Below are 14,276 nucleotides of genomic sequence, written 5' to 3'. Positions count from 1 at the left end.
ATGCACTTAGAGCTGCATTAAATATACCAAGAAGAGAGCAAGTATCAGCAACAAGAAGACAGTACAAATGGCTCTCGATAAGGGAAAAGATTGAGTTGAAAACTGTGTGTCTTATCTTCAAATCACTGAACCATTCAGCTCCTCCTTACCTAACTGAAAAATGTACTATTAGATCATCCATGCAGGTCACTAGATCAACTAGCACGTTCTGCTTGATGATTCCGAGATATAAACTCCCACCTGCCCTCAAGACGACACAGCCGTTCGCCAACTTCAGGAGAAATGTCATCTCTTGGTTCTTAGCAAGAACCAATAGCAATTAGAAGTTCTTACCCACAGCTCTTTAACTAATGAACGGTTCTCCTAATACTTGTACATATCCTGCCCCTTCTGCCTCTCTATGTCTGCCGCGTATGTATACTTTACGGTTCCATGTGATATAAGCGCGGCAAAAATTGCTGTGGTAACAAAATACCGCGGTAAAAATGCCACCATTTTTGCACCGCAGTCCATATAAAACATGCGGGGGAAACCCCCGCAACCCCCCGGACCCATTATACAATTTAAGGGGAGCGGGGGACACCCCTGCAACCCCTGCTCCCCTTAAATGGTATAATGGGGCACACTTTTACCGGGTCAAACGGCAGAATTTTTGACACAATATTTTATTACCGCAACATTTTTGCCACGATTATATTACCTGATACCTTCTTGACTATGTAACACGTCTTATGGAACTGTAATTTAACCACAATGCCTATGTTTGTAACTTTTTACCTGTGTCAAAATTGTCATTTGACTACTATTCCTATGTCTGTAACATTTTACTTGTGACTAAAAGCGCCCAGATACCCTAGGGTCAGGTGCGCTATAGAAATAAAATAAACAAACAAACAAACTCACGAAAATAGGAAAGATTGACCTATGAATATAAGCAGATGTATAGAAAGACCTCAGATAACAAGCTATAGCAGGCCTAACTGTGGATATGGGTATACACACATAGAGTAATGTAGTTTGTTGTGAACTTAAGCCCAAAATATGGCACTAGAGAAAAGAATCAGGGAAAATAGAGGACAGACTATGCAGAACCATGGTAACGTACAGAAGCTAGATACATGGCAGCAGACGCGGCCACTTGAACTAGGAAGCCGAAGCGAGGAGACAGAGTCTAATACATTGAGGTAAGCCCTAACTGCAAAGGGGATTAGCACTTTAGAAGTCAGTTATTATAATAGGTAATTGTAGAGATCACAGGAGCGGGAAAAGGGGTATACTTAGTAGCCATGACTACAGAGGGAACGCTTAATCCCAAAAAGGTTGTATTCGTGATTTACAAATACTATACGATTCAAATGTGTGACGCATATAACACAAAAGTAATAAAAAAATTACCTAGATGGTTTACCTTAGATCTTGACAAACAAAATGGAAGTTTGAGAAACTTGTATCAATTAATGTTACATAAAACTGTAACACCAAGATAAGTTGTTCGTTTTCGAGATAGGGGATACCAAACCCAAATGTAGGCGACTTGGATGACTCTAATGTGTGGAATGATTGTTAAGAGATAAATATGTTACAGGTGGGATTCGAACCCGAAATACATTTGGAACATTTGAACAAGCTAACAAGCATGAACTGAGAATTCACACACATGATAAGACTTATGTACAAATACTTATTGGCACAGGATTAAATTGTGAGACTCGAGCATGGTTCTGGTAATGAGAATTGTTAAGAACTAATACATCAATGATGATAAACTGTAACTGTAAAAGAGTGATAAAAGTAATTGAGTGGGGAAACTTACAACATGGAGATGTGCATTAATGATCGTATCACATGATATGAATATATCTACTGCATTGACGGCAGCTTATTTACCAATGCTTATAATTTCTGTTTATTTTGTTTATTTTCGAACCCAACGTACCCTCCTGACCACCCCTCCTCAATGTCTGTCTGTTATTATTTGGGCTTTTCTCTACCCAATTTTTATTGAATGTGTACATGAAATGAATATGTGCGAATAAGGACATTTTTCCAGATTTGAGAAAGGCACATGAAGTGCAGAAACACATGTAATCAATACAGCATTTCTTCTCCCTCGGGAGTTACATCTAATCTTCGGAATATTAAAAAGACCTTTTAATAGAATAACAAGTTTGGCGCAGTTACTTTGTGAAGGAAACACATTTCTTTGCTAGAAAACAGAATTGTTTGTAGCCAATGTTAACCGCTATCCTGGGTAGCTCTTTCGCATCTCGGTCAACCAGGATGAGGTTGACATATTCATCCTGGTATCCCTGGTCATAGTCGTCTCTTCCATATGAATGCGTGACCTGATACTGGTCGTTGTAGTCCTGATGCGATTGCAGCGGTCCGTCATATTCATCTTCAAGGTGTGGAGGCAGGTCATAATAGTCATAGGGTTGAGTGTGGTCTGCCGGGTGAAATTCTTCAACAGCTCTCACATATCGTCATGGCCTCTTTGGGAAGAATCTGGTTTGATATATCGGGCCTTGTGGGGCCTATCTGTGTGTCCTGTTTTGTGTCTGTGGGGGCATTCCCGGTGTAGGGAATAGTCTCCCCTCTCTGCAGACAGACTGAAAATGTCCTTTCTCCCACAGTTGGCACATCTTTGGGAGAGTCCAGGGCAGGTCCCCAAGTGTGGAAATGGCATCCCGCACCGATAGCATTGTCTTTGTGGTCTGGGCCCAGTTTGGTTGGGCCCTCTATATGGTGCATAGCCTCTGTCTCCTGGTCGCTGGGGTGCTGGCTGGATCGCTGCGACAAGTTCAGACTTCTCTTGCTTAGCGCTAGAAGCGCATTTTATGGAGGCCGCCTGAGCATCTACTCTCTCAAAGATCCTCGACAGTTCACTCACCTCGTCGATCAAGAGTGGCTTTTTCAAGAGCTGTTTCTTGAGGGCAGGGGACAGGCACCCCTCTATCACCCGTAGCCATATTGCTTCATCCAGGGAGAATGTGTGGAACTGGCAATGCATGCCTTTTACTGTCAGGCGAGTGATGAACTCATCCACTGTCTCTTCGGCCCTCTGCGTACATTGATTAAACATGTACCATTCATAGTCTCTATTTGGCTCGATTACGAGTTTCTTGTTAAGGACGTTTAGCAATGCAGGGTAGTCTGGCTGGTCCTCTGGGGGAATCGTCTTAATTTTGCTCCCAACTAGTTTGATGAACATGTTATATAGGTTGGGTGAGATTTCCTCCCCAGCCGCCTTTACAAAATGATTAAAGTCATCCATCCACTCAACCCACCCTGTGCCCTTGTCTGCTGGCGGGGTCATGGTGAACGGGAGTGGTATAGGGCATGGGGGGTGGTGATCCCTGGATGCTCATTTTGGCGAGTGTGGCAGGTGTGGTGTGTGTTTTTCTGACAGCGGAGCAACTTGGAACAACTTCTTTATTCAAACATCTACTGCGTACTGACTTTCGTCCCTCTCAACTCCTCCCTTTCCTTTTCGCCCCTCTCCCACGTGACATTCTCTTAAAGAGCCAGCCACAGGTAACATCCAGCATATAGATTTTCACATGTCGTCTGCCTGCGCAAGCTAAATACCTCAAACACGCTGAACACTTTCCAGCGTTCTCTGCATCCTGCGTGCCCACGGTGCCCTTCAAAGGTCGACACCACCGACAATCACAACCTGAAAAGACAGGGCCTAAACGGGAGGCCATAGGCCCGCCAACAGCTGCTCCAGTGATCGTGGCGTTCAGAGGAGGTCCAGCTGACAAAAACAGCGCTGCCGCTCCAACACCCAAACCACCTCCCGGGACCTCTCCACGACCTCCGACAGGGATACAACCAGCAGTTACAGGAGGCAAGGGGTGGAAGAGCGAACCCACGAAAACAATCACAGGGGGTAGGCAGCAAGCTGCACTGAGAGTGCACCTGCCGCAGAGCCTCTACTTGCATGCTGCAATTCAGCCACTTCTCCTACTTGCTGGGGATCCTTTTTATACTGCCCCCAGGAGCCACATCACAGAGTGTGTTGCTTCACTTGGCTCTTAGAGGTCTTCGGCCCTGCTCCAAGGGTAACAAACCGGTGACAGGTCGCAATGTATTGATATACAGGCCGATTCATGGAATGAATGTGCACCGAAAATCTCTGCACAGCGCAAGTGCAAAAATTGCAGCGCAAGCGTCCGAAAGTCGCGCACATCGATTCATGGAAGTCCGTGCGTGTGTGAATCCTGGGATGGGTGCTAAACTCCTGCGTGGCGCACCCGGGCGCACACGTCATCAAACGCGTGCTCAGGACTACACACCATCACCTTGCACTCAATCTGAACACGTCACTCATGCAACATACACATGGATTACACACACATGCATGGGCACTCACCGGACAATGCTTCTTAATCTGGTAGGTCTCCCACGCCTTGGATCTGTTCCTCTGTGACGAAGGTTCCAGCAACAGACTCATGTTCAGTGAGTTGGCTGTCCTCTGGTGGAGACCCACTGCCAGTCACCAGAGTAGAGGCATGATTGGAAGCCAGCTTGTTCTTTGCTCTGCGTTTCAGGTCATTCCATCGCTTGTAGCAATCATCAGCTGTGCGCCTCACAAATCCAAGGGCACTAATGTGGTCTGCGATGGTCTGTCAGTGTGCCCTACGTTGACCAGGTGTGGTCTTGCATCCTGCAGTCACCACCATTTCGCAGCTATGTGCCGACACATAGGCCACAAGTGCATCAAGTTCGGCGTCATTAAAGCTAGGCTTCCTTGACATGCCGGAGTGTGTAGCCGTGTCTGGGGTCTCAGCCTGTAGTGCCAGAGCACCCTTCTTCCTCTTCTTTAAGGTAGTGCGGATCCTGTCTGGCTTACGCCGCTCTGGTCAGTAGGGGCAGAAGCGCAGGTGGACTGGGTAACAGAAGCCTGTAAAGGCACATTGACCATAGGTCTTGGTGCAGGCATTGGCTGCAGGGTGATGTTGGCAGGGCCAACGTCGGTTTGGTGGACCTGGACCGACACTGTCTCGGCTGGGAGACTCGGAGCTGGGGTGGATTGAGCTGCAGCTGTCCCTTCAGCCTCCCCACCCTGGCTACTTGGGGCAGCAGATGACATTGCTGCCCCAGATCCACGTGGCCTGGTGACAGCAACTTTCACTGCCACACGTGGCTTAGACTTGCTGACCTGGAAGTCAGCCTGGGAGTCATCCTGTGCCGGTTTCAGGTGCCAAAATGGGCCGGGCCAACAAGGGCTGAGCTGGGATGGTGTCAGCTACGTTTCCCACAACCATTGGGGGGGGGGCATGGGTGTCCCCGATCGGTACTCCACACACGGGGCTCTAGGGGCACGCTGCAAATCCTGGCCACGTCCCCTACCGTGCCCACCACGTCCACCTTTTGGAGGTTGGCCACCTTTGCCTCCCTTACTGCTTGGTCGCCTCCCAACCATGGCACTGATGTTGTTGTGCGTATGGGAGTTGCAGTAAACAATTGTCCTGGGCAATTGGGGTGAAACGGGTAGGGTACTAGATGGAATTCGTACCCTAGTGCTCTAGCAAGGCTGTACGTGACCCCTGGGGGAAGATGACGGGTCACATAACGCACAGGCACCCCAAAAACAAAATCACACGTGCACGCAACCCCTGGTGCGTGGAAAAATAAACCTGCACTACGCTGTGGCACCCAGAAACACAAAAATAAGCGTACGCATGTTATACGCAGCCTACAATGACCTCTGAAGGCGTACGCGACACGCCGGGCCAACCACAGTTGGAAAATATGTGTGCGACTCACCGTCTGCCTTGAAAAAGAATGTGAAAAAGTGACGCGCGTTTGCGCGTTGGCAACACCCCCGCAAAAAGAAGAAAAGAACGCAGTCTGAGGAAACAGGGAGTACGAACTGGAACCGTTGTGAAGTAATCGCGTGTGAACGTACAAGAACTACAAGATACACCCGCTCGCTCTCCACAAAAAGTATGTACAAGGAAATAGCGTGATACTCGTACCTTTTAAGCCAGCCCACACGTGAAATGTCACTTACGCGCTTATGCGCTAAAGCCCTTTCCTCCAATAGCACGGTGACCTGCAGTTTTCTCACATGCTGATTCACTATGCACCCGTGTTGTGTGCAACGCCTGCGCACGTAACGTCACTGACACGCTTACGCGCTAAGGGCCTTTCCTCGAATTTCACGCTGACATGCAATTTTTTCACGTGCCAAATCACTCCGTATCAACCTAGGAAGGAGGCAAAGATTTTTCCTATGGTGTTCAACAGGGCAATCGTGCGATAGTTGTTAGGTTCTGCCTGATTGCCCTTCTTATATATTGGCACAATGATGGCTTCTCGCCAAGACTCGGGAATCAGCATTGAAGAAGATAGCAGTGAAAAAAGTGTTTCGATGAAGACTGCCCATTGAGCATTATTTTTTTTCAGCATCATGTTTGTGATCATTTTGGGCCCGCAGCATGAGAATTTTTCAAGCCGCGTATTGCAAATTCAATGTCATCCAAAGAGATTTGCAAATCCCATGTGGTCAGATCATTTCCTGTATCTGTCATTGGTTCACTCAGAGGGTTGCTGAAGATGTTCACAAAATGGGATTCCCATTTGACAGCTTCAATTTCGTTTGACAGTGTAGCAGGGTGACGTGAATTACCTGTATTCAGTATTGCCCAGATTTCACGAGAATTCTTTGAGACCAGTTGCTTCATTAAGGTTTCAGCTTTATCTTGTTGGATTATTATTTTTCGGGATTTCAACCAATTTCTGTATGCTTGCCAACGTGATCAAATTGTGGTTTTGATGTCTGTCCCACAGGTATTAGCCTTCTTAAACTTTTTCAGTGCTCTAATGTCTCATCGCATCTCTCTCTTTGCGTTTATAAGTCTTGTGGATGATAGGTGTTTGTGCATTATACCCATTGCACGATAGAAGCTTCGACGATGATAAAGTCTGAGTGTAGCGGAGTGTAATCAACCGACAGAGCTGCGTTCTGATTGAATAAACGCTGACTCAGGCTTTGAATTTGGGGACCATTGATCCGAAGTCGGTTGCCACCTGCGTTGACCATTAATGGAGTTTCATATTTCTTGATACACTTTGTCCATTCGATCATGCAGGAAAGTCAAAGGAGATCATGATCGCTATTTGACATTTCACATACTGCAAGCGTCATTTCTTGTTCAAATAGGTTGTGAGATACCCAAACATAATCTATGATTGTCCGTACTTTTGAGTTTGACCAGGTTGCGTGAGGCGGTTGGTCCCCTTTCACGTTTCCAGTGACCATTTTACAGTTACGATTTTGGAGTGCAAGTCTCCACTGCTGCCCCCTTGCAATTACCTCATCGCCTGTTAAAGGTGTAAAAAACTGGGTTATATGGTCAAATTTAAACCATGTACAATTTAGGTCCCCACAACATATAATCGATAGATTCCTATGTGTAGTTAGAGCCTTGTCAATGTACGATGTAATCGTATTTAGAAATGTCTTAGTACTAATTTTCTCAGAGTTCCAGTACCCGTTTATGATTAGCATATGTTTCTTTGTTAGGATATTTTCATCATACGTCCGAAGCAAAACTCCTTGGACAAAAGGATTGGGACTGAAAGAATCCACAATTGACCACCAAGGATTGATTTTTATTAGCATCAGGAAACCCGAAGATGGTCTTCCTTTTGGATTTTTGAAACTGGATTTAGTAAGGTAACATAGCCATCCCTTGATGGTGCCTCACTTAACCAGGTCTCCGGAAGACAGATTACGAAGACTTTTTCCAACACGGCGTCAAAGTTGTTGAATAGATCAGTAAATCCTCTTGTGTTCCAGGATAAAAGGTCACACAGACAGTCGCTCACCTCCTGTCGTGGCTAATGATGTATTTTCATGCTGGTGACCTGGGACAATTTCCTTCACATGGACTCCTCAGCATAGTCAAATTGATTGTGAGCAGGTCACATATATATAAACTCTCTCTCCCTTTCTCTTAGCAAACAGCTAAAAAAGCACTCTGGACCGGATGTCTTATTGGGAAAACAAGGTTTCCCTTTGTGTGGAATACCCCAGGGGCACATGCATATTGAGCCATGCAAGGCAGGGGGCGTTTTGCTTTCCCCAGCTTTGCATGGCCGATTGGCCATGCTGATGGGGGTACTGCACCCTAAACAAATCCTAGTGGGGGTCGCATGTATCTTCCTCACTGGTAGGTGGGATTGGGGGTGTGATCCAGCTGCTCTGGACCTATGTTAGGTACCAGAACCCAGGAAGAGGATGTTTAAATGGCAGCTTCCTTTGCCTCCTGGTTCCTTCCTTCAAGGTGCACAGGGTCAGACTCCAGAGGAGCAGCCGCAAGAGTGATAATACAATCTGCTGGTTAAGCAGAATCTGTGTGTGTGTGGGGGGGGGGGAGGAATTGGGGGAAGGAGTCCATCAATTCTGAGGAAATTCCCCTTCGCTATTCCATGACTGTCTTGCTTCATTGTGTGCTTCCATATGCCACATTCCATGGATGCCCTCCGTCACCCAGTATTGGCACTTCCCACATTTCATAGATGGATGGATGGATGTGAAGTTTGACAGAGTATGCTGTTCTTTCAACATTCCTAAAATATGCTCCTCTATCAAGTGCTATTCACTGAATGTACTTCTCATATACCATGGATGTTCCAACCCTTTTCTCCCTCCTTGTACATTCCAGAGTGTTGAGCTCTTCCAGGACTCAGCTCCTTGTTTCCACATTCCATGGATGCCATTCTTGTATCCCATTATTACATTATTACTAGCATTATGAGCAAAAGTGAGCATTCTTTTTCGGGGATCCTGACCTATATGATTATTACCAACATAAACATGTGAAATGTAATTGCAGCTGGCATGGCATTATGGCTGTATTACCGGCATTATGGGAAACCCAAAAGGAGTGTTCTTACCATGAGATACTGGGAGTCATTACAAGTTGGGCGGTAAGAGATACCGGGCACCGGTAAGGAGACTGGTGCCGGTAATCCCTTACCGCCCAATTCTGAGGTCCCTTAGCGGGACCCGTAAAGGACGTGTGGTCTGACCACACGTCCTTTACGGGTCCCGCTAAGGGACCAGGACGCTAATACCGGGCCTGCTATTCGCGAGCCCGTTATTAGCGCCCTCCCCATTCCCATTGAGCCCTGTGGGGGCTCAATGGGAATGGGGAATGGTTGGTTCAATGGGCATTTACCGGTCCCTCCAGGGTCGGAATGCACCGGTAAGTCCCCATTGAACCAGACCGGTGCCGGACCCGGTATTGGAGGCAGCGATGGCGCAAATAACGCCATGGCTACCTCCAATCTCGGAATGAGGCCCACTGTCCTGTAGGGGCACAGACAGCATAGATATGTTTTCTTGCAGTGATACAACATTATAGGCAAAGCCAAAGTAAGCGTTCTTACCAGGGGGTACTAACCGATAGGGGCACAGTCGGCAGAGACACTGCATCTTCCAGTGGTGTGGCATTATAGGCAAAGCTGAAGCTGAAGTGAGTTTTCATATGTGGGGCTACTGAACTACCAAGGCACAGACAGAATTGACATGTGTTCTTCACTGGCAAAGGCATTATTACTGGCATTATGGACAAAGTCAAAATTATTTTTTTTAGGTGGGAATACTGGCCTATGTGAGAATACTGGCATATGTTTGTACTGCCACCATTGACTTGTTTTTTTACAGTGGCATAGCTGGCATTATGAACAAAGCCATCATGAATGTTTTTTCTTGCGTGATAATTATGGCTAATACTGACACAACCAGCATAGGGTGGCATTGTCGGCAAAGCCACCATGAGTATGTTCATAATTGGGAATAAGGGCAAAGGCTGCAACATCCTGTCTTCTTACAGTTGCAATTCTGCCATTAGTGGACAGTCAGCATGAAAATGTTGTCTTAAACTGGTAGAATACTGGCATATACCGGCAGCATGGAAAGGTCTTCTTACACTTGCAAAATACTGGCATATGTTGTGTGCCATGGCATTATTAAAATGAGCTGGAAAATACTCCTGTGTGTTGATGGTTACCTGGTATCGATTGGATTATTTTTCCAGTATTACCACCCAAAACTGATTGTAAAGTGTATGACTTTTTACACCATTTTTCATAAAACATGATTTAAAGTACACCATTTTAACCAATTTTTTAAAACTCTCAGGGGTAGAAATGATCATAGCTCCCTCCCAAAACCCCTTTTGTGTTTTGGGGCACCCTTGATACGCTTGGACGCTCAAATACATGTATGCTAAATATTTATGCCATTCCAATGAAATAATCTACCAACTGCTACTACTTCCTTTATCTACATACATCAATAACATATTGAATAATAAATGTAGTAGGAGAAACGTTACGCACCTGGCTTTAATGTCTAGAGTAATTTCCGAGTCTTTCAAATGAATATATTGTTTTTTCGAGGTCAGTTGCACTTCGAAAGAGGGAAGCACTGTAAGAGAAAAGTTAACCAGGTCCACAAGTTACATTTAACAATCACCAACCACACTGAATATGTTCCTGTGAATTCAATTTCACAAACGTTACGTCACTACCTGAAGCCTCCAAACGTTTCCAGCAGCACATTCCGAGGTGTATAGTCGTCAACGTGTCTCACATCACAGGAGATTTAAACAAAGGTTCTACCATGCCTTGACTACTGAAACACTTGTGTATGAGCACGAGATAAACAAAATATCATATCATATATCATATACTGTGACAGGCTCTTCTTTGGCCACCTACCAACCTCGATCATCAATTGGAAATTATCCACAACAAAGCTGTGGGACTTACCTTGGGCCTTAACCCTCGGACTCGCATCACTCCCTTTAATCCCTGCACTGGCACCCCTTCAGAGCATGCATCAGCTTTAAAATCATCTTCCTTGTTCACAAAGCCTATTGGAATAAGGGCCTGCTTTCACTCAGACAGAAAGTAACAAAATACCAGCCAGTAAGACACTTGCGATCCTCCTGTTCTAGAGCTCTAGTGGTTCCATGCTTTTGAAAAAAAAAAAGACTGGGAGCCAGAAGGCTTGGAGCTACAGGAACAATCCACCAGATTGCAACTGGCATTGGAAAACCACCTCCACCTCTGGAAAAGACTCAAGACTTTCCTTTTCAAGAGGGCTTCTTCACTGACTTCAGTCTCCATCATGATCTTGCCTTCTTACACGCTCCTGTCACCGCTGTACTACTCAGTTCTTGCACTCCCAAGCTCCTCCCTTTTTTCTGTTATGCTCAAGTTGATTTTTTTTGTTATGCAATTGAATGTTCCCTATGCTACTTTGTTATGCATGTATGATTCTTTTGTTCATGCACTTCTTTTCTATGCGCATCCCCATCCCCTTCAGAATGCTGCTTGAATCTGTGAATAATTAGATGGCCAACCTTGCCCTCCTTTGCCCTGGGGGAATGAGGGTGCTATGAAACAGCTTTCCATGTGGCGGGTGCTTATATAAATTCAATAATTTTGTTTTGTTTTGCAGTACAAAAAGTACTTTTACACAAAATGTTTATAGAAATTGGTATCATGACCACTGTCTAACATTTGAAATCAAAAATGTAAAAAATATAAAGGAGAATAAAAGAAGAAAAGTAAAAACAGAGCAATAACATACATCTCAACCTACATATATCATGATATAAGCATCCACATTAACTCAGGGCTGGCAAGTATAATGAAGTGCCACCTAAGAAGTCAAAGAGGAATCAGCATTGCTACGAAACAGCATTACATGTGGCAGGTACTTATATAAACTCAATAAATACAGAAATCATTCCATTCATCACAATACGTCACAACAGTCTCATGACAATGGGAAACTCTCTTGCACCTCCTGCCCACTCCTGTTCCTTTTAATGTTTATCCTGACCTCCTTGTGGTGTTTATCTCTCTAGTATTCCCTTCAAATTCCTCCTGATGTCACCTTGCAACCTACACATCCTTGTCCTCTCTAATATTTCTTTCAACCTCCTTCTGAGGTCTCCTTACTGCGTAGCCTGCATCATCTCCAATAGTCCTTCTGATCGCCTCCTGATGTCGCCTGGCAACCTCCTCATCCTTATGCTCTCTAATATCTCGTTCAACCTCCTTCTGAGGTCTCCTTACTGCATACCCTGCATCATCTCGAATAGTCCCTCTGATCTCCTCCTGATGTCACCTGGCAACCTCCTCATCCTTGTCCTCTCTAATATTTCTTTCAACCTCCTTCTGAGGTCTCCTTACTGCGTACCCTGCATTATCTCCAATAGTCCTTCTGATCGCCTCCTGATGTCGCCTGGCAACCTCCTCATCCTTATGCTCTCTAATATCTCGTTCAACCTACTTCTGAGGTCTCCTTGCTGCATACCTGCATCATCTCGAAGAGTCCCTCTGATCTCCTCCTGATGTCACCTGGCAACCTCCTCATCCTTGTCCTCTCTAATATTTCTTTCAACCTCCTTCTGAGGTCTCCTTCCTGCATACCCTGCATCATCTCCAATAGTCCTTCTGATCGCCTCCTGATGTCGCCTGGCAACCTCCTCATCCTTATGCTCTCTAATATCTCGTTCAACCTCCTTCTGAGGTCTCCTTACTGCATACCCTGCATCATCTCGAATAGTCCCTCTGATCTCCTCCTGATGTCACCTGGCAACCTCCTCATCCTTGTCCTCTCTAATATTTCTTTCAACCTCCTTCTGAGGTCTCCTTCCTGCATACTCTGCATCATCTCCAATAGTCCCTTTGATCTCCTTCTGATGTCTCCTGGCAACCTCCTCATCCTTGTCCTTTCTAATGTTTCTTTCAACCTCTTTCTGAGGTCCCCTTCCTGCATACCCTGCATCATCTCAAATAGTCCCTCTGATCTCCTCCTGATGTCTCCTGGCAACCTCCTCATCCTTGTCCTCTGTAATATTTCTTTCAGCCTCCTTCAGAGGTCTCCTTCCTGCATACCCTGCATCATCTCCAATCTGATATCCTCCTGATGTTTCCTTCTAAGCTCTTCTCCCCTTTTCCCTCCAAACACCTAGCTCTCCTTCACTTCCACTGCTTCCTCCTCCACCGCATCTGTCTCCTGCAACCTCCACAACAATTCACTTGCCAGCTCCATCCACCCACACAAGTACTGCCTGTACCTTTTATAAGGTTCGAGCCCTGCGACTTTGGTGCCCTATGGGTACATCTGAGTCTTGTGTTTGATGTGGCAACAGGATTGGAACAGCATGTTTTGGAATTCCAAAACACCTGTTTGTAATACTCTGATTTCAACACTGATGAAGCCCATTTCAGGAATGTCCCGAACAAAATGCATGCAGAAAATGCAGGAATGCAATCCTTCCTCAGGGAGTCTTTTTCTCTCTTTCCACTGAGGTAGGTGTGCCAGCTGCATTAAGACTTTAAAACTGTCTGGTCCTTATGGGCTACCTGAAGTGGGGATCATGGTCCAGCAAACTACTGGAGGTCGGATCTGAATAAATTCCAGGGGCATTTCCTATAGTCAGTGACTGCCCTCTGCTTTATTTTCTGGGAATGGTGAGGTAGGCTGATGGATCCCCCGATTAGCTCTTCTGGCCCAGCAGCATGGTGCAGGTGGTAGTGCTTGGCCCCAGTGCCCACCCTATGCCCTAACTCCAGGGCCAGGTAGGGCAGTGGACATCGTCACAGCACTAGGTATCATAGACTTTTACTTCTTGGTTATAGATAATGTCTCTTATATCCAGGGACTTTAGCAGAAGAAGCGCAAAACCTCCATAGCCCAAAAGCTGAGCTGGAGAAGTTGATCACCCACCCTTTAAGCGCATTCCCTACATCCTCCTCTCCAGGTGTCCATTTCACCTGGTGACATCTCCATACAGTGGAGGCCATATTACTGTTGCTGAAAATGAGATTATATAGTGTGGGGACCCTAACAGAAGGACCTCCATTTTTCTGTGGTTTAGATGCATACAGCTGAATGCTATCAAGGCGTGGAGAGCATCAGGCAGAGATTCAGCACTATAAATCTAATAGGTACCCATGACAGTCTCAGGAATTGACTAGCCTGGATACAAGACTGGAAGACAATCACAACCCTCATGTCATCTACGGAGGATACCATTTAAGGCTGGATCCCTCAGGTTCTGCGTATGCAGCACTCTCTCCTTCCAACGCCATATATACGAAAAATAGCCAAGCCGCCTGCTATCATCTAACTCTCCTCCAGAAGATGAAAGTCTTCTTTCCACCAAACGTCTTCAGAACCACAGTACGGGCCCTGCTCATCTTCCTCATTGAATGGAGAAAATTCCTCCCCACTG

The 14,276-nt window shown here is 45.8% G+C and overlaps 1 protein-coding gene across 2 annotated transcripts in view; it reads right to left on the bottom strand.

Moving 5' to 3' along the window:
- Positions 1–14,276, bottom strand: part of LOC138447740 (complement C3-like) — a 2,843,165-nt gene that overhangs the window by 2,575,396 nt on the left and 253,493 nt on the right. For both annotated transcript variants that reach the window (XM_069604045.1, XM_069604046.1), the window contains exon 7: positions 10,360–10,447. In XM_069604045.1, the coding sequence (XP_069460146.1) occupies positions 10,360–10,447 (88 nt within the window). The remainder of the gene's footprint in view (positions 1–10,359; positions 10,448–14,276) is intronic.

The sequence above is a fragment of the Ambystoma mexicanum genome, chromosome 3q, assembly GCF_040938575.1.
Source record: "Ambystoma mexicanum isolate Mex_15411 chromosome 3q, UKY_AmexF1_1, whole genome shotgun sequence".
NCBI lineage: Eukaryota > Metazoa > Chordata > Amphibia > Caudata > Ambystomatidae > Ambystoma > Ambystoma mexicanum.
Note: the sequence above shows the minus strand (reverse complement) of the source record. Positions and strands in the feature narration are given on the sequence as shown.